The sequence below is a fragment of the Cyanistes caeruleus genome, chromosome 3 (assembly GCF_971803275.1).
Source record: "Cyanistes caeruleus chromosome 3, bCyaCae1.hap1.1, whole genome shotgun sequence".
Taxonomy (NCBI): domain Eukaryota; kingdom Metazoa; phylum Chordata; class Aves; order Passeriformes; family Paridae; genus Cyanistes; species Cyanistes caeruleus.
Genome location: NC_141703.1, coordinates 41,214,058 through 41,237,267, shown reverse-complemented (window position 1 = coordinate 41,237,267; position 23,210 = coordinate 41,214,058). Strand labels below are relative to the sequence as shown.

General features: G+C 42.2%; 1 protein-coding gene across 3 annotated transcripts; it reads right to left on the bottom strand.

Moving 5' to 3' along the window:
* Positions 1-1,592: 1,592 nt before the first annotated feature.
* DCT (dopachrome tautomerase) lies at positions 1,593-21,948 on the bottom strand. Of its 3 annotated transcripts, XM_086880896.1 has the most exons (10): positions 21,680-21,906; positions 21,326-21,442; positions 20,116-20,350; positions 11,128-11,427; positions 9,641-9,741; positions 8,398-8,564; positions 6,598-6,777; positions 6,369-6,504; positions 4,708-4,909; positions 1,593-2,847 (listed from the first exon to the last, which is right to left on the bottom strand). In XM_086880896.1, exons 3-10 carry the CDS (start codon positions 20,321-20,323, stop codon positions 2,666-2,668), a joined length of 1,476 nt encoding a protein of 491 aa, XP_086737022.1. In that variant the 5' UTR covers positions 20,324-20,350; positions 21,326-21,442; positions 21,680-21,906; the 3' UTR covers positions 1,593-2,665. The 3 variants fall into 3 exon arrangements, with proteins under 3 accessions (XP_086737022.1, XP_023803303.2, XP_023803293.2); XM_023947535.2 differs by lacking the exon at positions 20,116-20,350 and having other exon boundaries at positions 21,680-21,948; XM_023947525.2 differs by lacking the exons at positions 21,326-21,442; positions 21,680-21,906 and having other exon boundaries at positions 20,116-20,505.
* Positions 21,949-23,210: the final 1,262 nt, after the last annotated feature.

Below are 23,210 nucleotides of genomic sequence, written 5' to 3'. Positions count from 1 at the left end.
TTTTAAGAGGAGATGAGCTTTCTGGTGTCACCAGTAATATTCCAGTAAGCCAGGAGAGGGCAGGTTGTGCTCTCGATACAGCTACAGATTTTTATAAACAGCTGCTAAGTCCACTCACAGCTTTAAAGCCCTAATTACCAAACTAAGCCCCAGCCAGTGAAAAAAGGAATGCATGGGTCTTTGACCCTAGTACTTGTTATGTGCATAGCATCAATCTAATGCCCTCATTGCTTTTCTTCTGGAAAGGAAAATACCTTCCCACTCCATTTACATGTGAGACAAGAACAACTCTCCTTTGCTTTTCCCACAGGCTCTTAGCAAAATCTGTCCTAACAAGTTAGCTGCTGTGTTATATTTTTTACATTTCTCCCTCTTTCTTTCCTTCCTCTACCCCACTGTCACTGTTACTTGCCCATAACCAGGGCAGCTTGCTAAGCAAACACTTGGGACAGCAGCATCCAAACCTACAAGCTGATGAAGCTAGTTGGGCACACTGTGACACCAAGGGGAATTCTCATCCACCCTTGGAAACAGCAGTCTAGAGTGCCTCCTAAATTTTGGCATCCAGATCCCAGGAAGGACAAATATGTGTCAATCTCCAGCTGTCTAAATTAGTGTTTAGCAAGAACTGGTGTGTGTTCTAGGTTGTTCAGCCTGGAGAAGAGAAGGCTCCAGGGAGACCTTTTTGCAGTCTTTTAATATTCAAACAGGGCTTCTAAGAAAGATGGGGACAAAATTTTTGATGGAGCCTGTTGTAGTAGGGGTACAACAGGGGTTTACATTACAAGGGGTAATGGTTTCAAACTAAGAGGGTAGATTTAGACTGGACATAAGGAATAAATTTATTAAAATGAGGATGGTGAAACTCTATCACAGGTTGCCCAGAAGGGTGGTGGATGCCCCATCCCTGCAAACATTCAAGGTCAGGCTGAACAGGACTCTGAGCAACCTGATCTAAAGATGTTCCTGCTCACTGAAGAGGAGCTGCAATGATAGGGACCTGAAGTCTTCTGTGATTCTATATGAAGACCCATAATCTTGTGGTGCTGGAAAACAGCTGACAACTCCTTGAGAAAGGCACATGGAGATCTCAGACCTAGCTATCTTCTGACACAAATAAGGACCAACCAATGTGACACATGTGTAAGCTAGATCTCTGGAGACCTCATCTGTTGTCTGCAGCACCAGATAACACGGGTCCCTAAATAACAAAACCCCCAAAAGACAACCTAAGTTGGGAAATAAGGTACTGAGCTGAGCTGCTGTACAAAAAGTGCTTCAACCTCTGACATCTTGGGCATAATCCAGGAACAAGTGCACTGGGATCCCACAAAGGCACCACAAAACAGCAGAAATGACAGCAGTCTGCTGTCCACCTCATGGAGCAAAGGCTATCTGAGTGTGTGATAAGCAAATCACAACTTTGTTTGACCTAAAAAGTCTGCATTTTAGAAGTAAGTTTTGTGTGTTATTCAAAACTAGTTAATTCAAAGATATTCACATATTCAATGCTAAGTAGAAGATGTGAAAACCATCTTCTTTCTAGCCCACATAGGCAGTATTGAGCAGGCTAAGAGAAATGACAGAAACTGTTACTAATTGAACTTTTTATTCAAGGCTACAAAAGCAAAGGTTTTGTAAGACTTGAGACCCCACAATATACAAAGTCTGAATACTCCATTAATGTAATATACCAAGCACCAAAGCTGACAGGATCTGTTCAAGATGTCATTTGCTATGTAAAAACACCTGTGCCAAGATAACACAGGAGAACCACACAAATGGGCTTCAAATCTCTGTCTAAATAAAGAAATATATAGGGAATGTATAAAGGAATGTTTAAGGTGGGGTCTAGCAACTGCCACATCCAAACCTGATTCCCCATCTGCACACCTAAGTAATGCAAGGTATCTTAGTTTTATTACCTTGAGTCCTGCATCCTAGACCTTGGAAATTTGGAAGATTAAGTCTTGATTCATAGACCAGCACATCAGAGACAAAAAAGTTAAGTCTCACTTTCAACTTCTGTTCAAGGTCCCTAACACAGAAGTAAAACACAAGTGTATATCTAGGTGTCAAGGAACTCCTGATCTTAAATTTTAGGAGTTGGAGTTTTAGAGTTTACCTATTGCTGTCTTCAACTTTATTGAAATAAACTGTAACCAGGGCATTAAAGTATTTTGTCAAACAGCATGAAATATTTTGAACCTTAAAACAAGACTATATTATTCAGAATATTTATTGAGAACTGTAAAATAATATATTATTCAAACATACATGTAGAATTAATAACTTTCAGCACCTCTTAATGTTGCTAAATGAAATCAAGAACACATTAAGGTGAAAAATTATCTTGATTATTCTCAAATTGGTTTCCTTCTATTTGGATTCTCAGCTGTCTTGATCTAACTATAGAGGATGATTTACATGTGTCACACACTCCAGATAACATTTAGTAATGAGAAAAAATCTAGCCTGGCATGGGCCCTGCTCATATGTACCCAGAGACTTCACACATTACAATTCACAAGATAACGGGAAAAACCTGAATGAGAACAGTTTAGTCAGCTGCCAAAGGAGTGTGTGATAAAGTCTCAGCTAAGACACCAGTGAGGCAATCAAGGTCACTTCCTACAAGAGCAAGCAAAGAAAGGAAGTGAGTGCATTAGGCCTCTCCCATGTACTTTTTGGGGCTGAAGCTCACATTCATCAGTGGTTCAAAACCTCTTCTGTGCCTTCGGTGCTGGAAAAGGACAAGCAGCAGAACAAGCACGGCCAGAGCTATAAGTGCTCCTCCAATTGTGGATCCAACCATGACAGCCCATGCTTGGGTTTCCTCAAGGGAACCTGGAAATATGAAACAACTGAAGTGAGGACAGCCCATAATTCAATTTTGCAAATTACACAGAAGACATAATATTTCCTGCATGCTGATAATTACAATGACTTGTGCAGCTTAGTGACCTACTGCCCACAGGCAAAATTCATAACACACCATATAACTGAGACACATACCAGAGCTGGAGAGGCTTCCTGCCAGAGAAGTCTACAGCTGAGTTTAAACTTCAATAATTCATACAAATTAAAGTATTGGGAATGGGTAAGATTAACACTGGCAAGACAGAAAGACCATTCTTTCATCTAATTTGGCCAAAATTATGAACTTTCTATAGTGACATTTCAAGACAGCTGCTTCCAAGATTTATTGGTCAACAGAAAACCCTCAAATTTTCCTAAAGACCACAAAGCAGCCTATTGTCAAACTTCTAACTGAAACCACTACTTAATGTGCTTCTGCTGACCAGCTCCAGATCACATCTGTTGATTTTGAACCACTTCTGAAGAACCACTGTCTTCAAAGATAATATTGCTTATTCCTGTAATAACATTGCTCCACTTAGCTGAATTTTTGTGTTTTCATCTGTGCTTTCAGAAGCAAAAATTGCCTGCTTTCCTTTTCTGAAGAATGCTACATATACTGATATGGCAATAATCACATTGACTAAACAATCTCAAAAAAAAAAACCTCTCAAGAGGACTGCACATATTTAATATTTATCTAGACATATGGGTTAAAGGAGACAGATGGCTAAGGGAGATGCCACACTGACTATAAAAGCAACTAAAAGTCTTGTGCCCCAATCTGCAGTCTTCAAAAAGGCTGAGTGCAGTCATTCCAAAAATTAGTAATGTCCCAAAATTAATTGTTTACTGCTTTACCACCTTTCAAGAACCAGCAATTTATTAATATATGTTTATTTCTAATGTGATTACCTGAAGTACAATTAGCAAGTTATTCTTTTAGGAATAGGAGAAGGGTTTGGATGTAAAGGCTGTATTGTCTGAACACAGGCCATGCAGACAGGGATAGATACCCTCCTTCACAGAGAGCTAACAATTTATTTAGGTGTGAGTCAGAAGCAACAGAGTCACAAGCTACCTGTGCTCCTCTCTGGGTGCCTCACTTGCAAAGAAGGAGAGGGGGACAGTAATCCAAAGGGAGGAAAACTTCAACTCCCTAAGAGGGGAAGTTGAAATTTTCAGGGAAAACTCTGGGGATGCTCCTGAGGAAAGCACTGCAGAAGCAGCCAGCATGCCTCCACAAATCAGGGCTCCCCTGCATGAATGCAGCCTGAGGACAAGGGTTTCAATCTTTTGCAGTCTATAGACATTTAAACAGTCTCCATAGATTAAAACCAGAGATATATGGTAAGCATTTAGAAGAAATTCCTGCCCACACAGGTTAGATAAGCACCTTATGCCTCTCCAAGTAATACTGAAACGGAGAAAGAAACTATTCAGATCTAATCTTTGGAAAAGCAGCCGAGACATGGTCCTCATGCAGTTCTTACTCTTCTGCCTTTTACAAATATTTTAATATCTTGTTGCAAAATTTGGATTTTGTGCATAAAAACTTTGCTTTCTTGCTATTTTATCTTTGTCTGATTTGTGTCAAAGGTAATTTCAAATAAATAGACAAACAATAAGACACATCCCAGCTATGGACATGGAAAATCTTTAAAATTCAGAGTTACAACAAAAAGCAGCCAGGTATCTCTCCAGATACTTAAATATAAAGGTTGGGAAGTGAGCAGGTGAATAGACCCGTGCGTTTCGAGAAAAGTTCCTTATTTTATATATATGCCTGTGCCATGGAAAATGTGAGCTGTCTCATCACTTGTCCAGGAACAGCACCCTGGGACATACCTGGCAGGTCGATGGCATAGGTGTAGCCGAGCTGCTCGCTGGTCTGGAAGAGCTCGTCGTTGGTCACCGGAGGGAAAAAAGGGACCATGTTATACAGCCGGTTGTGCCCGATGGGGGCCAGCTCCTCGGGCCAAGCGTTGTCAGGGGGCTTGAAACGCTTCATCCACTCATCAAAGATGGCATCAGTAAAGGAGTGAAGAACCTGAAAATCCAGGCACGGGCACGCACATTTATTAAGCTCTTTCAGGAATCAGCCACCTTTAAAACACTCAACAAACACGCGAGGTAGCTGGAGCTTTTGAGAGGGAGAGAGAAGAGGCTAATCTAATTTAGATGGGATTTACAGAATGGGAAATCAGGAAAGCTCATGAAAAAACTCAACTGATCTTCCACATGGGACATTTTGCTTTATACATCCTTCTTCCTGCTTGTTCACAATAAGACCTTTCTCCAGACAGTTTAACATCGGCTGACATCAAATGGGCGTGTGAATCATCACAGGTGAGGAGATGCTGAGCTCAATCAGGTGAATGTGCCTTTCACAATTATTTTAATCTTTCTCGTCTCTGAACAAGTATGGAAAGTTGCAGGAAATTTGACTCCATCATGGTCACCTTAGAGCATATGCCACCAGCCCCACAGCTCCAGATGCCCATGACTTTGATCAGGTAAGTTTATAGATCTAAAACTAACTAATGCAGGAAAATTGGTTCAGACAACTATTAAAAATATCTGAAACTAATTTCTGACATACTCGTGTATTTTATTTTTATACTCGTGTATTCATAATTACAACCCTGTAAAAACTTGGAAAATATCCTATAGGAAATAATCTTTTGTACAAAATTACAGCTTAGTGAAATTAATTTCGTCATATGAGAAAGAAACTAATGAGGAATTAAAGAATTATTAAGGAAACAATCTGAAGAACCTCTACATAAGTATTTGGACTAATTTCTCAAAAAAAAGTTGAAAGTTTAAAATAAAGGTAAGAAAGAAATGTATCTACATAATATATAGATATAATATATGAAGAATTTATACATGTAATGCAAACACTGTGGTTAAATCCAACAAAGTAGAGAATAAATTTGCATTAATTTACTAGGGGAGAAAGATGTATAAGCAAAGTCTACTAATGGCTTTTTATTTGCACAATACTGTTTGTGCTGCTCATGGCAGTGCAGCACTATTCTGATGCACCACTGAAACCACGTTCTATTTCCCAAAATACCCTGACATTAGATGGACTTCTTTTTAGCTTGTAGATTTTGAAACAAAGAAATAAACCATTCCATCTACTGCTTTAAAATAATTATGCCCACTTTCACCTTACCTTGTTGCTGTAAAATTGTGTGATATAAGCCATTAGATTTAGATATCACCTAACGAAATTATTCAAGGCAGCATGACTTGGTCTAGCAGCCCTTCTCCCTAGAATCTTATTTTATATTTTACAAATTACCCTGAGATCCTTTTCCTTTTTATTCAACATTTATGCAGGTGTGGCAGTGTTCAAGAAAAGATAAAGGATTCCTCCTTTTCTATTTAAATTAAGTATTTTTTAGGGAATTCACTTTACTTGTTCTGCATATCCCTTGTCAGAAATGTGCCTTTGGGCCTCAGCCATTGTCAATCACAATTGTGGGTAAAAGACATACCACAAAGATGGGATCATTGGCAGCTGCGTGAGGGAGAGCACTGGTCCCATTCAGGAAAGAGTGAACCAAATTATGAAGGCTGAGCATCGGCGAGTCAAGGGCTCCATCTGCTTTATCAAAGCCCTCCAGCGCATTCCTGCGGGTGGGTAAAAGCACCATCAAGTAACCACATTCTGCTGACAAATGTGCTCATAAACAAAACCAGCTCTAGAGGAGCCGAAGGACAAACCTGAAACTGGAACTGGAATTGCGGAAAAAGGGGGGTCTGTCGAACTCCTGCAGGGAAAGGCACCTCCTGACATCTTCGACGGTGGGCAGCTGCTCGCTGGAGCTGTGGGGCGGCCTCCGCCGCAGCGGCCCCTCGTCAGTCCCATTGCACAGCGTGACCAGGCGGTTGTAGTCATCCAAACTGAGCACGGAACACAGAGAAGCACAAGTCAGAGAAAGGTGAGCACTTGCTTGTTGGCTTTTTCTCATGCAGTATAGAGTCCTTGCCTACACGTGTGAGAGAGCAGAGGTTTGGGATGGACACCTCCCGGGGCAGCTCAGTTCACCTCCCACCTGGGAGATGAATTTATTGCAGGACCATCACCATGACATGGCCTTCTGTGGCCCATCATCCTCTGTGGACCATCAGTCATTTAGATCAAGAGTTACCAGGTTCGTTGTCCACAGAGGGAGGATGTTTTAAAAAGGCAAGCACAACTCCCATCATGCCCTCTCCCCTCCCAAGGGCTTTGGAAGAAGTTTTTGTCAGGCAATGTAAAACATAGTTTTCAATTTTGAATTGATAAACTTTCATTCCTGAGTAAGGACTATTTTTTTAACTCTTAACAAAAAGGGAAAAAATTAATGGAAATGTGATCTGAGAGAATGCAAGATATGACAGAAAACAGGTTTTCACTTGACATCTCTCATCCCCTTTAGACGGAAAGCAAAAGCAATGCATTGTATCCTCTTTATTCATGGCCTTCGAGAGCAACCTGCTGTTTCAGGGGTTACCCAGTAACTAATGGGGAGCTAATCCTTTATATCAGGGAGAGGAAGAGGGAAGGAGAAGGAGAAAAACTGTGTAACACTTCTGAAACAAAAAAAAAAATCTGTTCTATTCAGTATGAAATGAAACAGCATTTTCAGAAACTTCTGAAGTAAACAAAAGCTCTTCTCAGTTTAACCTTGGTGAGGCAAAAGCTTAGTCACTTCAGTTTTCAAGAAAAACAACAAAGCCCTATTTATTTTTGAGGGAAAAGTAGGGGCAAGACTTAAAGCAAACTGGTGCCTAAAGCTGGAATTTCAAATATCTCTTTAGGTATCCAGAAAAAGAGACTCTTTTGAAAAACCCTGAGCTTTTGGTACCTCTGTCTGACTAACTGCACACTGCCCCTAAGCTGAGAGAAGAATGATGTATGGGTATTGTAACCAACAGCATTTTATGTCACAGCATCCTGATCCCACATCTGAATCCCCTGTCAAAGCCCTGCTCTCACATGAGGCAGCACATTCCCACACAGAGCTGGCAGCAAGCTCCTAGCTGGCTCAGTGCTGTTTTTCATGTGAAATCTCAGATATTTCAAAGTCAATCCCCAAACTGCCTTAAATATATCAGGGTTAAAGTCTCATCCAAAACAAGGCAGCAGACTTTCCAGCCTATCTCTAGCTTCCTGTATGCCAAAACAATTTTCTGCTGCTGAGATCAGTTTGGTGTATAGAGAACCAACACACAGGCATTTCCTTTTTAGAAAGATACTTGCCAATGGGGAAACTCTTCAGACTTTTGGCTGCCATAAATTGGCTAAATCAACTAAAATCCTGTACTAGAAGAATCATCTTTAAAAAACACACTTCCACAATACGAGAAAGTTTACACAGAACCATCTACACATAAACTGACGGCAATTTCCAGTTTTAAAGAAGATGTCTTGGCTCCTTTCCTGCCATTCACTCACACTGAGAGAGCAGCCCATGCTGTCAGTGCTGAATGACAGCAAGGGTTCGTCCATATGCGAGCTTGCCCTGGATATTCTCCTACCTGTTACAAACTACTTGCCACCGGGAGAACCTGGAGCTGAGGTTGATCAAGCCCGGGTCATCGGGCCGTGATGCTCCAAAGAGCTGGTCCGTGCAGATGTCGCACTCGTTCCTGCCCGTGGCAAAGTTCCAGTAGGGCAGCGCAAAGGACTCGTTGCCCATCAGGCGCTGCAATGGACAGAAATGCATTAGTTGGGAACTGACTCCAAAGGGAAGAGAAAGAAAGGGACTCCTTCAAGCTGTTTGACTGGATATTTCACTAAATAGTCAGCTTTGCATTCTGCATTTCAACTACCTGCATTTCATGGTGCCGCTCCAACTCCTTCCAAAAGATCGTGACATTAAATCAGCCTGAGCAAAGACATTGTCATTAGTTTCCCTACTGTGGGACTGCACTTCTTTAGGCCACGTTAGGCTTTCTGCCAGCTCAGAGACCAGGCAGGAGAGCAGGAGCAGAGATGAATTGAGCCTTAAGCAAGTAAGAGGCTTTGAGTGATGTAAGTGGGTAATGGGTAAAATTGTGCATGTGGTTGGCTTTCGTTCCAGAAAACCGGCCCTGGGGAGGAATCAGAACTTGTGTTAATAAGGGAGTACAGTGCATTTGATTGTGCTTGCTTGCCAGATACGATTTCACACAAGCAAGATCCTGCAGCTATTTTGATAAGCAACCATTTTCATTAGAGATCTGTAAGGCTGAAATACAGCAACATTGCCAGCATAGGAGCCATGCAAATGGAAATGAGTCGATGCCTCTGTAACTGGCTCTCAGGCATGTTAACATATTTCTTTAAATGGTGTGTTGTTAAATATATGTATGTATGTATGTATTAAATGTATAATATGTCATATTTAAAGGGAGTAATATTTAGAGCTGGTTTCATAGGAACAGTATCTTCAATATCAGCCAACAATATCTGTTACAAAATTTTACATTGAAAGCGTTGCTTCAATTTTATACTGTTACTTCACATCTTCTATCCTCTGTTGTGGAGATGAAGGCAAAAAAATCTCCATGATAACCTTTACATCACTGTTCATGGTGAGAAACCATTCAGTCCTCAGCAATCAGAAAGCACTAATTTCACTTAAAACAAAACAAGAAAATTATCAATGAGCAAACAACCCTGGGAGTTTGGGTGAGAAACTATCCTAGGAGGTAGCTTACCCTTGGCTGGATAACTCAGCAAAGTGACAAAGCAAAAGGGAGAAGCTGTGCAAGGAAAAGGAAAGGCTGTTCAACTAACCTGCAGTTCCCGCTCCAGCCACAGCAAGTGGTACCTATGCCAAGTAACGAAGGCAGGTCCTTGGTGGGAGAAATCAATACCTTTGAAGGGGCGGCCAGGACCTAAAAAAGGAAGATAAAACAAGCATTTAGGCATCAAATGAGCACCTCCTTTCATTGCCTGGATTGGAGTTAAATAAGAACCTTCAGCTCTGCATCTCTGAAAAGAGTGCACACATCAGAAGCCACATCACTTCCTTGGGACAAATGAAAAAAACTCCTCTATAGATATTTGCTTCAATGCTTATCAAAACTTCACATTACCTAAAAAGTTGGATATTATGAATATTTCTTCTTGCTTTAGTGGATTTTGATTTTAAAAGCTGTTTTATTTTCTAAAACCGTATCTCCTTGCTAATATATGTGCATTATCTCATTATCTTGCTCAGCTGCAAGACTTACACCATGTATCCATGAAGAGAACCTCAGCATTTTCCATGCCAATAGTAATCCAGAACCCTTTGCCAACTTTCTTCAAATTGTGCTTGTTATTTCTTGTATTGTGCTTTTGCTGGTGAGAGGCTTCAAACCACATGTGGATTTGTTTGTAACTGTAGAAACCTTCAACCCACATATGCGTTTATTTACCATTGCAACAGCACTAGAAGTTCCCCTTTCCCTTTCCCCATGGCTGTTTTCCATGTGGCTGAAGAACCTTTGCTCTCACTAGGCCAGAGGCTGCTTCCTTCAGCCCTGCAAAACGGAGCTGTGTCAGAGGGGCAAACTGAACGATACCCACTGCAGAGTAGCAGTCACCCTCCAGCAAGGAGATCGATACGGGCCGTCCAGTCTGCACATGGGACTGCCTGCTGGAAAAGCCATACTGGTTGGTGCACCTCCCGCAAGAAGCAGGAGTTGTGAAATGGGGCTGGTATAGGTGCTTCTGTCTAGAAAAGCAGTGAGGCCTAGGAATCTGAATTTGGGAGAAAGCATGGGGTTAGAGACCCAAACCTCTAAGTTAGGTTGGTTTTAAAAGGTGACTGTGATTAGTCAAGCAAATCCCATTCTTGGTGAATTGCTGAAAGCCACAGAAAGCAGTAGCACTCTGGTCCCAAATATCTCTGTATGGCCTGTGGCTTCACCACTGCAGAGCCCCTTTCCCAGCACCACTTTATCTATCTTGTCCTATGGACAGAGAACATCTTTTTGAAGTCAGTCGCTGCCTGACCACACTTCAGTTCACTCAAGTGAAATGAAGTGTGCATTGCTCTCTGTCAGACTGAAGATGCACTAGGAACACAACTGGTGTGCTCCAGGTGCCATGGGGCATGGGGACCAGACCACAGCAGGTCCAAAGGACATCTCCCTTGAGTACTGATGGCCATCAGCTTCTCACCATCACCTGTTTTGTTCCACAGCTCTGTGCCTACTACTGGGACCTTTGTTCAGCAGTGGTACTTTCACCCTTTTCTTTACCTGCAGAGTCCATTGGAAAAGTAAAGCACTAACCCAAGAGCGTGTCTCTGACTGAGTAGTAGTGAAGCCAGACAAAGTAGTTGTAAATACTACAGTTGGCAATCTGCGGTTCCTCTCCGCTTGGACCAAGCAGGCTTCTCCAGTGCTGAGTTGCAATGACGTAGTCCGGGTGAATGGTCGTCTTGGCACGGTCTAGAGCATCAAAAAACTGCTCTCTCTCCTCTGCTGTCAGAGAGTGGACATCCTTCCTGACAACTGCTGGCTTCCTCCTGTTGCATTCAGGGCCGGTCCAGCCAAATTTGCATTCACCACAGTTGTAGCCACCAAAGTTCCCTGGATCAAGAGGGAACAATCAGTCATGACATTATGAATCAGGGAAAACTAACAGTGAAATGCAGGAGAATGAAGAATTAGTGCTCTTCTTCCCCAGAGATGCCAGTTCCTGGAAAGGACAGCAGCTGAGCAGACTGGCAGCTTTGCCAATTGACTAACCAGAAGGATGGCTGGCTCGATTCCCAGAGTCACAGCAGGGCCAAGAATAACACTCAGCCAGTTGGGGAAGTGCTGGGTAATGGGCTCGACGCCCTGAGATGCTCAGAGCTCTGCAAAGCCCGCAGGCACGTGAGGACTCTCACTGAACAGAGAGCTGAGCAATTGAGGTTAAGCCGGTGATGAAGTGCTTTGCTCCATTGGCTCTCAAGTACTCCTCTACTTCCAGGATCAAACCCAAAACTGGGTCAGTTCACATGGATCCTTAAGCACAGAAAAAAATCCCTACACAAAACAGTTCTCTTAGGGACAAAACTTATGTGAAACTAGTGCCTCTTAGAAGTGTATCTGGGGCCCAACACAAACCAGGACAAGCACCAGGGTTGCTGCTGGTCACTCTTTAAGCATTATTAAATAGTGCTGCAATAACAGCCTGAGAAACACTGCAGTACTGTCGTTCCCTGCTGGCATCACTCCTAAGGCAAGTAGTCGGGTCCGCTCTAGGACATTAGCTCAGACTCTCTGATGAGATGGAAGAGCCCGGGAAAGCAGAGCTTGCTTTAGGTGTGGTCCCTTGCACGCTGTGGCAGACAGCTGGCAGCAGCAGAAAGGCCCTACTGCATCTTGCTCCCCCGTTTCTGGGGGAGCCAGGGAACAACCAGCCCTTCCCGCAGTACACACCTGCCCCCTGCCTGCGTGCTGACAGCCTGCAGCTGTGGAGGACATGGGGCGATGCTGCCAGGGGCAGGGGGGAGCAGAATGGCAGCCAGGGCTCCTTTGGGATCTCCACACTGCTATCAAAAATCTGAAGTGACTCCTTAACCCGTCCTCAACCTCCCCTCCAGCTCCCCACACACTTATTCCACAACAACCATGCCAATTATTTTCCAAAATGCCAAAAAATCTCACTGCTCACCATGTTGGAGTCTGGAATACAGAGTTTATGCCCTTGTTTCTGATACTTAGTTATAAGATCTAGAAAAACATTGAATTTCATATAATATGAAATTCATGAACATGTTTTCATGGTAAAACATGAAAACGAATGTTAGAGTTAGATAGAAAAAGCTAAAAGGCTAAGTGTGTAGATTAGAAAGTATTTTTAAATCACTGGGTGAAAAAATTAGTTTAGAGAACAGGAGACAAGACGGAGGATTTAGGGTGTTGTCCCTTGTCCCTTCTTCTTTCTTCTTCATGTTCTTTTCCTAGAGGTTTTTTGGTAATAGTAAGTGATTGGATAGAAAATGCCCCAGTGCATCACAGAGGTGATGGGTCATTGGGTCATTAAGAAAAATAATATACATGTCTACTGTTAATTGGGTAAAAATAGGTATAAAGATAAAAGAACTGCGTAGTTCGGGGCCATTTTGTGCGTCAGACACGAAGTGAGCCACAAGGCCTTGTTTGTACCATCAGAAGAAAGAAATGTGCCAAATTACAAAGATTAACCTTGTAACCAGCCTGGAGAGATCTGTCAAGTTTTGTGATCACCTGTTAATAAACACGAGAAACAAGATTCTAACGAGCTCGGGAGTTTTCTTTGAATAATAAGGACTGAGATAAGTGGGACTCCCCACAAGGGAGGATCCCAGAAGAATTCAGCCCAAAAGAGGCTGAGAGACTAGGGAAAAGATATATCCACAGAAAATTCAGCCCAAAGGAGGCAAGGAGAGAGAAATTACACACCACACATATTGGTGCTGCTAGATCCAGGACTAACATGGGGATGGGGTAGTGTCTTATGAAATGTTCCCACACAGGCAGATGTGCCTAGGCTGTAGGCTTGAGCATATGACCAGAACAACAATTAACATTAAAGCAAGATTTCAGACTGTCAGTGGCTACAGGGCTTATTACCAAATCCAAAGACCCCCAGCATTACAAGGCCTGTTACCAACAAGGCTCTGAAGCATATGTTGAGCTTTTGGGGTAAGGGCTGCTGTACTGTAAACATCTGTGGCAGACTCCAGTGAGACCTGCCAAGAAGATATGAGAGCTCGTACTGCAGAGTTTGGACCCACTGTAGGTTGGTTACAGTTGCTTCAGAGCCCCTGAGACCTCTAAGTTTACAGGTTATCATGAAGCTGAGGATCAGGACTAAGCTTAGGCACCACAAGCATGAAGACTTCAATGAGGTTTTATCATGCACATCCTGATGGCATCCCATGAGGACAGTTTCCAGACATATGGCTTACATTTTGTCGTGATGCAAGCAGAAGCAGCTGGGCTCAGCTGCCATGTTCCAGCTATGAGGGAAGGCTCCCAAAGCCAGGGGTCTCTGCATGGGCTAAAGGGGATGAAGACAAACACCAGAAAAAGCAAGTAGGTTATAGTTATATGAAACAAAGCAGATTGTGTGGATATGGGGGGTGTAAGCAACATGGAAGATTTATTTGATCACATTATCCTCAGGGTTCCATCAGAACAGCACAATTACTGTTATCAGTTCAGTGTACTCCACTATCTGTGTCTTCATTCTTCATGACTCAGCCTAGCTATTAGGGTCCATCACATATTCCAGCCTGAACTGACCAGATGACAAATATCAAGAATATCTTGTAGCATTGCCTAATTAGGCCATGTATACTGCTCAAGTTTCAGTCATGGACCATGAACTTCTAGAAAGCATCTGTTGACCCTCACACTCGGGTACAATTCAATCCTTAAAAGAAGGGGGAAAGAGAAGGAAATAACCATGAAAAGATCTGTCAGCAACTTCTTTTGGGACTGGCAGTAATTCCTCCAGTCATTTAAGGGACCCCTCTACTCACAGTGCTAGATAAGCATCACATTGAAATACAGCACTAACAGAACCCAAGTCAGTGCAGGAACAGGTTTTTGCTGTCTGTTCTGGTATCAGAACCAGACACTCTTTGGCACTAGTTGAGGCTCTGATGGTGGCTATTCCTCTCTCAGGAAGGGCCCTTTGAATCTGCAGGTCTTGATGCCTGAAATCATTTTACCAGACAATATCTGTATTTTAGGTATATTCTATGTACCTACTCAGGCTCTGAGAAGAAATCTGCAAAAGCCTGAAATGATGAGATATCTTCATGGGAAGAAAGCTCTTCTCCAACTGTATGTATCTGGAGCCAGGCGGACCAATGACTTGCTTACCTGTTTCCCTTGGGCAGGCACTAATTATATCCAATTGATGCTCTGCAGGATTTTCTCCCTTAGCCACCCTATCTATGAAGGAATCCAAGGGCTCCATTCCTTCCATCACTTCCCCAGTCACTTTTCAATGGGGCATGAGCTTTTACTAAGCAAGGAGGACTGCAGTGGAGATTTGCAAATGGGACACAATTTCCAGGCAAAGTGGTATTTCACACCGCAATATTTCTGCTGATTGTGTTGAACATTTTTATCACATCTTCAGGTCTATTTGGCAATGTTCCATTGTCAGAAACAAACAGAAAACAACACTTTATGATATCAAAGCTTGCTTTTCGTCATTTTCTTTCAACAGACTGCGTGCATCACAGGACTGCTGTTATGGCAAGAAAATGATGGAGGTCTGTGGGATTTCCCATAATTCAAAGAGAAATTACTGCAGTAATCAGACCCAGCTTTTTTATGACCCACCCAAATCACTCTTTCAGTATTTGTTTCTACAGCATTCTACCAGGCCACTGATCTGGACATCTTGCATTCCTGTTTCCAGAAAGTTCATTTACTGCCGTGTGCACTTCCCACATGACAGCATTGTGAAATGCTGGTCTCTTACAACTCAGCTTCCCTGTCTGCTATGCTAGTGATGATGGACCCAATGGTACAGGTCCACGAGAACAGGAATAATAACCTCACAATAGCAGGATATAGTGCACAGTAGATACTTTCAGTAAGGCTGTGAGACCCTTTCAAGATCCTTTTGCACACAGGAACCCTACCTAGGAACATGCAAGGATTCATGCCTTAGCATTTTTTCACCTTCAGTGATTAACACATAGGAACACAGTGCACAACCTCCCTGAGGCTCTGCCAGGGCCAAGAGATTATTATCGTCTCTTGTGGTTTCCAGAGAATATAGTGTGGGAGGTCATTCTGGTACACAGGAAGATCATATCATTGTTGGATGCTCCCAGCTTGTTCCACTTTTTCCAGAAATGCCCACTGTACTGCCGCTGGTCAAAAAAAAATCCGCATATTCTCCATTAACCCCTTTGTCTGGAGATGGGATCACATGCCTTGAGAGCTGTCTTCTTCTGTACCCGATGTCAGCAATACTTAAGGTGCTCTTTCTCAGTCCAGCTGGGTGAATCTGGCTTCTCTGAATTTCTCCCACTGGGTCAATCCGTGGGCATGGCACTGAGAAAAACACACTTTTTTTGACCTGACCTTCAGTGTGTGGTCATACACATCACTGGTGTATGCTAACATCACACACCACTGTAGATGTTTCTCAAGCCTGGGGGATGCCTGAGCTCATACCTCTTAGCAGTTGTAACACGTGGTTGGCCTTCAGTCACCAAGCATAACACAAATTAATAACTCCATCAACTTAGTGTCTTTTCTTCAGTGAAAATGAACCCACTCAACACTAACCATCTTCTGCCTTGTTTTAGTGTAGAGATGAAACCCAAGCAGCTGTCATGCCTCTTCCTACTATAGAGAACAGTTTAATGCCCATCATTATTAATATCCATCATTTATCGGATGGGGAGAAAGGGCTCCTTTTCAGGCTCCTTTAGCTATTGCATTAAAACCAGAAGTGATACTAGATTTGAAACACCTGCATACTTGCAATTCCTCAAGGCTGGGATCAGGACTGCTACCATGTGGGACAAACAGTTAGCTCTTCTCTCTTTTATAGCTCTTCATTTGGACACGCTCACAGGCTGTAGGATGTGGAAGATCTGTACCTACACTGGATTTAATAGGGTCATCAAGGCTATAATTTCGTAGTATCCCACAGACACATTACCCTACAACAAGTAAATGAAGTGTATTTTATAACCACTTCAGAAGCCAAATTTTTACCTTGTGGGTAGCCACCATATCAGCTACATGGCGTAACTGACAATATGATTACAGATAAAGAATAGATGTTAAATCATCTGTCCCCAGCTTGAATATATTCCAACATATTGTAAACAAAACAATAATTCAAAGGATTTAATTTTTTTCTCTCAAAAAATTCAATTAAAAATAGAGTAATGTTCAGCATAACCTTAGAAAGCGGAAGCAGAAAAAAATGACAATTATGTTTAACTCCTCAGTGAACTCAAGCTACGTCATTGTTTAATCACTGTCACAATCTGTACTAGCAACCACATGACTGCAGTGGTTTTTCACAATAGTCTTCTGTACTGAGTTTTTAAAATGCTATACCAGATCTGTATCCCAGCAGTATAATGTTATCATTCAGAACTCAAAATAGCATTTAGTTTACAAGTCTTCTAAAATAGTTTTCTTCTAAACTAAATTTAATTATCTCAATGAAATACTGTTTTGTGTAAACAGTTACAGGTCTCAATATTCAAGGTTGGATTCATGTATCCATCACTTGGTCTAATTCAATACGTACACCTTCTTGAAAAACAAGTTAGCACATTCTCCTTCACATGCACTGCACAATGTCAGGATCTGTCATCAGGTAGTTTCAGCTTAAGAATTCATATAAATTGAATAATATGAGGAGCACCCAAACCAATTGTAAAACACATTCAATAGATTCAAAATTGAAATTAGTCAAGAACGAAAAACTCTTTGCTACCTTCCAACTACATTCATTCCATAACCCCATATTTTTTTACAGAGATGATATTTTTGCTGCAACCAACACATTGAGTGAAATGTGTATCATTCTGACAATCAACCTGCAATTGCTTATTGACCATGGCCCTTGGCACAAAAAGTGGGAAGCAAAGCTGGATCTTTATTTTGTTCTAATCTTGTTCTATTTGTCCTCAGTTAAAAAAAATCTATTGCATATTATCTGCCAAAGCCTAGAAATGGAAAAAAATTAATCTGTTCCTATTATAGACATTCATCCATACTTGTGTTTGGGATTTTCTCTTTTTCTTTTTGGTTTGTTAGGGGGGTCGTTCCATAAATATCCAGGACCCAGACCTGGATAGATACGATTTTAAGGTATTTTTCCTCAGTGAACAGCTTAAACAAATGGAAAAAATTTCATTTCTTTTCTCCTTAGATACTAAGTTTTTAGCAAAAAAAAGCAAAATTTATTGTGAAAACTCCAGAATCCCACCTTTGGAAGACCTCGGCCCCTGTTCCTCACACTTCCAGCTACGTGACATGTTCATTTGGCACTGTCTGACCAAATAATCAGCTACATGGTTGTTGGAGTTCCCATAGATTATCATTCACACAGTTTCTAAACTATAAATTAAACACTGCCAAGATGGAACACGACTCTTTATATTGTTAAAGTGTTCAAAAAAGCCTTGATGAGGTTGGAGTTTGCACAATCCAGGAACCATTCCAAACAGGCAGTTTGTACATAAAATTCACTTGGAAAAAAAGATACCTTAATGGCAGAGATGTGCTGTGTTCCATGTCCCTTTGAATGAGCATATTTAATTTCTGTTACCATATGTTACCTACAATTATGTTACACAGGTAGCATAGCTCTAGATGCCTAATAAATACCACACATCACGCCACTTACAGCTGGTGTGCAGACAACCAGTGTATTAAACCAAGTGGAAAAAAACCCCACGAAGAGCCCCTAATAGACACGGATGCACGATCACTAGCATTGTAAAAGCATCAGATCTAATTCAAATCCCACACAGCTGTGAACCTCTTAGCATTCTCCCAGAAATGGTTTTGCATACAGCATCAAGCAGAGTACAGCCCAGGAAAACTTTCTGAAAATCATGCTTAAGGATACATTTCACTTACTGTTTTATCACCAGTATATTTAGATTAAAAAAACTGCAAGGAGAATGAGAAATCCAAGGAATTTAAAGAGATGAGGGGAGCAGCCAGCTCAGAAGAAGTAAAGCTGAACGAAAGGACACTACATTCTGCTCATGTAACTTGGATCCAGTCCTGCAAATATCAAATACCAGTGCTTATCTCTACTTGGACAAGCAAATTAATGTCTGCCTGTGCAGAGCATGTCTGTCTCCACTGCTCTTGAATTTACTCCCAGGTTTTGATGCTCTAATTACTTTAGCTGCGTAAATATTGTAGCATGTCCATTTGCTCCAGTGTTCTTCTGACCCAGGATCTGTGTCTGTATGTGATACCTGACTTAAGTTCTGGAGGTGTGTAAAGACCTTTAAGAAAAAAAATGTGCATCCAATTTCTTTTTTTTGCAAACCATCTGGAAAAGTCTTTTTGCACAAGCATTTGAAATCCAGTCAAAGGAAGAGATAAAAATTGATGTATACTATAAAGTCAATTGTTATTATTTTGAGGAGTTTCAGTAACATGTATCCATTTAAGTCATCTGCCACTACTTCTCTGTTTCCAGTTGATAACTGTAATGGAAAATTTAACCTCTTTGGCTGAAATTTCTCTGCAGTGCTGCCTTTCCAGATTGATCTGGGCTTTCTTGGTAGTGCAAGGTATAGATTTTAGACAAAACAGTTCAGCTCGTTCTAAGAATCAGACTGAAGCAAAACAGTTTATTCTTCTCATGTAAGAAAATTCAAACAATTTTCTTGATGTTCTCAACAAGAAATCACAGTTTTCATTTGAAATGTGCCTAGAAAGAGACTTCAGTGCCTGGGATGTGCCTTTGGCCTTAGTAGTGGTGCCATCTCCTGCCAGTCCTGCACAGAAGTCTGAGCTGAGGATGCAGTGCCTGCTCATTTTAACCCCACTTCAGCCAGGGCTGTTGCTGACAAAGGGTCCTGTCACCTTATTCTACCCTGAGATCACCTTCCTGCTCACTGCCTCCTGCCACATTAGGGAAGTGGTCTCGTTGGAATCTTACCCCTTTGGCCAGGTTAGCCTTCAAGCACATCTCCCCCAGATCCATTTCACCTCCAGCATGCAAACTCAGGAGCCCGTGTAAAGTCACAGTGAGAAGTAGCAGCTGGAGATGAGGAGGAAAAGGATGGAATGGCCCCTTTGGTGGCTGTACAGACACATTTTGGATGAGTGTAAGATGTAAATTTAGTTAACAAACTTGGGAAACACCCTGGCCTGACACTGGGAGACTTTCAGCACACAGGGCTAAGTCATGCTGCAAAGTACTAGTCCATGAGGAATCAAACAATGCACATGATCCAGGTTCAGTGCACCACGAGTAGCAGTGATAGAGGTTTGAAAGCAGCAATGAAAGGTCCAAAACCCTGTGGAGAAAGGGGATCACCGGCTACGGGGACATCTCCAGGGGCAAAGACAAATATACAAAAGTTCACATGAGAGAAAACACTCTGACCTTGCTGCTCTGAAAAGGTACTAACAGTATCATGAATATGGAAGAACTTTTAGGATACTGGTAATGACTGAAGCCTTCTTTATACCTTTATACCACCAGGAATGTCTCTGGCCTTAGGAGCAAGGTTAGCAGACCCCTCCATCCCCATCCCCTTCCCACAGCACCCATCTCACCTGTGCACCGACAGCTGTGGTTGAAGAACTTGAGGGGCCACCGTTCCCGGTCATCCACATTTTGAAGAGTGTAGGGGCCACTCCAGGGCTGAGTGTCTGCCTGCACCCCCTCACAGCGTCCCCTGCCCTGCAGGGACCCACAGATATTGCCTGGCTCTGTCCCCAGGGCCGGGCAGCAGCGCTTCAGGCGAAGGGCTTCCACCGTCATACAGACACGGGGAAACTGTGCCTGTGCCTGTGGGGGACAGCAGCAGCTCAGGTAACCCAGCCCTGCCCAGAAGAGCCACCTCAGGGCTCCCATTACAGCTGGGTGCAGGCTGTGCCTCCCTGCTGGACCTGACTGCAGAGAGCAGGGAAATGTACACCGTGGGACAACGTGGCCTCACCACAGCTCCATGCCCCAGCCAACCAGGATAATAACTCTTGCTGCTGAGGATGCTGGTGTTGGGTGTTTGTTTAATCCCAGCCTCTAATTGCCTTGAATGCAGCTCAAAAGAGGGTGCTTTGACTCTGTGGTGCCTGCCCAGCAGCCACAGCTTTGAGCAGGGTTTATATAGAGGTTGGGAGAAGCCCTCATTAGAGGGATTAGCACAGTACAAATCCTCGTGTTTTGCACATGACATCAAGGGCAGAAAATATGCCAGTCTGAAAGCAAGTTCTGCAGGCTCTGGCAGCTTGTCAGGAGAATGAATGCCTCAGATTAATTTCTCCAACTCTTTTATGAGCTTTGAGAAATTGATGGTCTTGTTTTAGCTGAAGTGGCTGGAGAAAAACATTCATTCTTTTAATCAAAACCCTGTAAGCAGATGATAAATAGAAGAAGAAACTTCTTCTCTTTTAGTTCATTCACTGCAAGATAATACTTTCTATTAAAGCAGTAGCAGTGGAAAACTAGCTGGAAGAGCAGAGGATAGAGAAGCACCATTAACAAAAATTAATAAATGAGGTAGTATAAATTTGGGATGAAGATTCCACCTGCCAACTGCTGAACTTCAGTGCTTGTGCTGAAAACATCTGAGTGGCAAGTGGGGAAGGGTTTCCTTCCTAATAGCCTTTTTGCATGCAAAATAAATTATTTAATTGTTTTTAAAGAGTGAATGGTCCTTATTTGCTCTGTAATCCTTTCCCCACCATTACACCAGAGGTTGTTGCAGAGATGATCTGGCTGCTAGACTTTCAGAACTGTCACAGCTGAGCATTTATTACCCACCTGGCAGGAGACAGTCTATGAGATCAATACACACACCAGACATGCACTTAAGTGGTTCTGTTCAGTACACCAACAAAAATATCTTTAAGAAGCTCCTAGTTGCCCTCGATGCAACTCCTAGAGCAATAGAATTAATAAGCAAAAAAAAAGTAGTGATTAGTGATTCTGTGAGTCTGAAGCAATAGCTATTAGTTCAGGTCTGACATACTAAATAAAAACTGGCAACTCCCCTTGCTTCACTGAAAGCTTTCCCTACCTTCCCCTTCCACCTTCCCCAGCTGTGTTGTTTAGTTGTTTTTATAAGCATGTATAATGAAAAAAGCCATGGTTTTGTCCGTGCTATTCAATACTTACATGGATGTTCAACCTCACTATTCTGCAACAAGAAATTTTTGATCTATGCAGCAAATTATTGCCATCATCCAGCTAAAGAGTTCATCCACACTGTGGACACTGTCATCAGCACTTTTAGGTTCTAACAAAGGTCCAGGGAACTCCTCTGCCTCAGCTAGCTAAAACTAACTAAAAGCCAGAGAGAAGCTCTGTCCCGCTGTCTGTCCGTGCTGCAGACACCACAGTCCAGGAGCGGGGTGCGTGGGAGTGATGTTTTTCTTAACACACTGCGCGCTTCTTCTTTCCCCTCTCTTGCTTTCAAAGACAATCTTAAAGGTGCAGAACTTAATATATAACATAAACCAGACGATTGGGGATACCAGTATCATAAAGTCACTCCAGGACACAGATCTTTATATCAAAAACTTATTGTTTGACAGACAAACTGAAATATGATTCTACCTCATTTATGGAGGCATAAAGCATATCAGCAATACTGTGTATTCTGAAATGGGTTATAACTCACCTCAGTTTGGATTCACTTTACCTGGGATTGCCTTTTGTCTGCTGCTCCTGACACAACATGTGAAAAAGACAGAAAGTGTGAATACATGCTGAAAAAATATGTTGAAGAAGCTCAGGAGTTATAAACGGAAGCACTGACCCAAAAACCCTCTGAAAAACATTCCTCCCCATCCTACTCAACACCCAAATACGTCTCTCTGATGTGTGAAAGATCTGTCTTTGAACCTATGTTAAACAGTGTCTTGTACCAAAGTTACACACATAATTTCTGAAAGCAATTAAAGTGAACACTCACTTATCAGCATCACCAGAATGAAAAAAAAATATACAGATAGGATTCAGCTAAGCAATCAAACCCCTGATGGCTCTGATGGGTCTACATGCAAAATATGTGTCCAAGCAGCCATTTTAATCAAAGCTGGCTCAATTCACACACTGATAGGAAGGTTTCTACAGCTATTTTAAACCCTATATGAGACAGAGTAAGCACGGAGAAAGGTGAGGTACTGAGGCAGGCATGATAAGGTAAGGCAAGAAAATAGGCTTCTAATGTAGTACATGAGAAAGGAGAAATCTGCTGTTTTCAGAGAAGCTGGAGTGTGGAGAAAAGGAATAGCAGGTAGAGGATGACATGGAAATTACTTAGTGTGCAGGGAAAATAAAACTGTGAGTAGAAGAGCAGCACATGTGGAGCTTTTATTATGGTTACTTTCCTGCATCACAACCACATAATTCTACAGCACTGGCATGCAGTCCTGCCATAGATGTAGCACTAGTCTCTTGTCCTCAGCAATGCATTAGCATTTTAGTAGTGCCTTCCCTGGCTGAGGGAGAAGACCCAGACAAACGGGAAAAGGATGCACAGATCCCACATCCTGGAGTCACTGTGTCGCCAGCAATGGTGGTTGCTGCTGCATGACACGCCATGAGGAACACATTGAACAAAATTACAAAAAGACAGTTGTCTTTCAATTAGTCATTGGGAAAACAGCAAGCACTGTCCATTCCTCAGTGTCACTATTGAGAA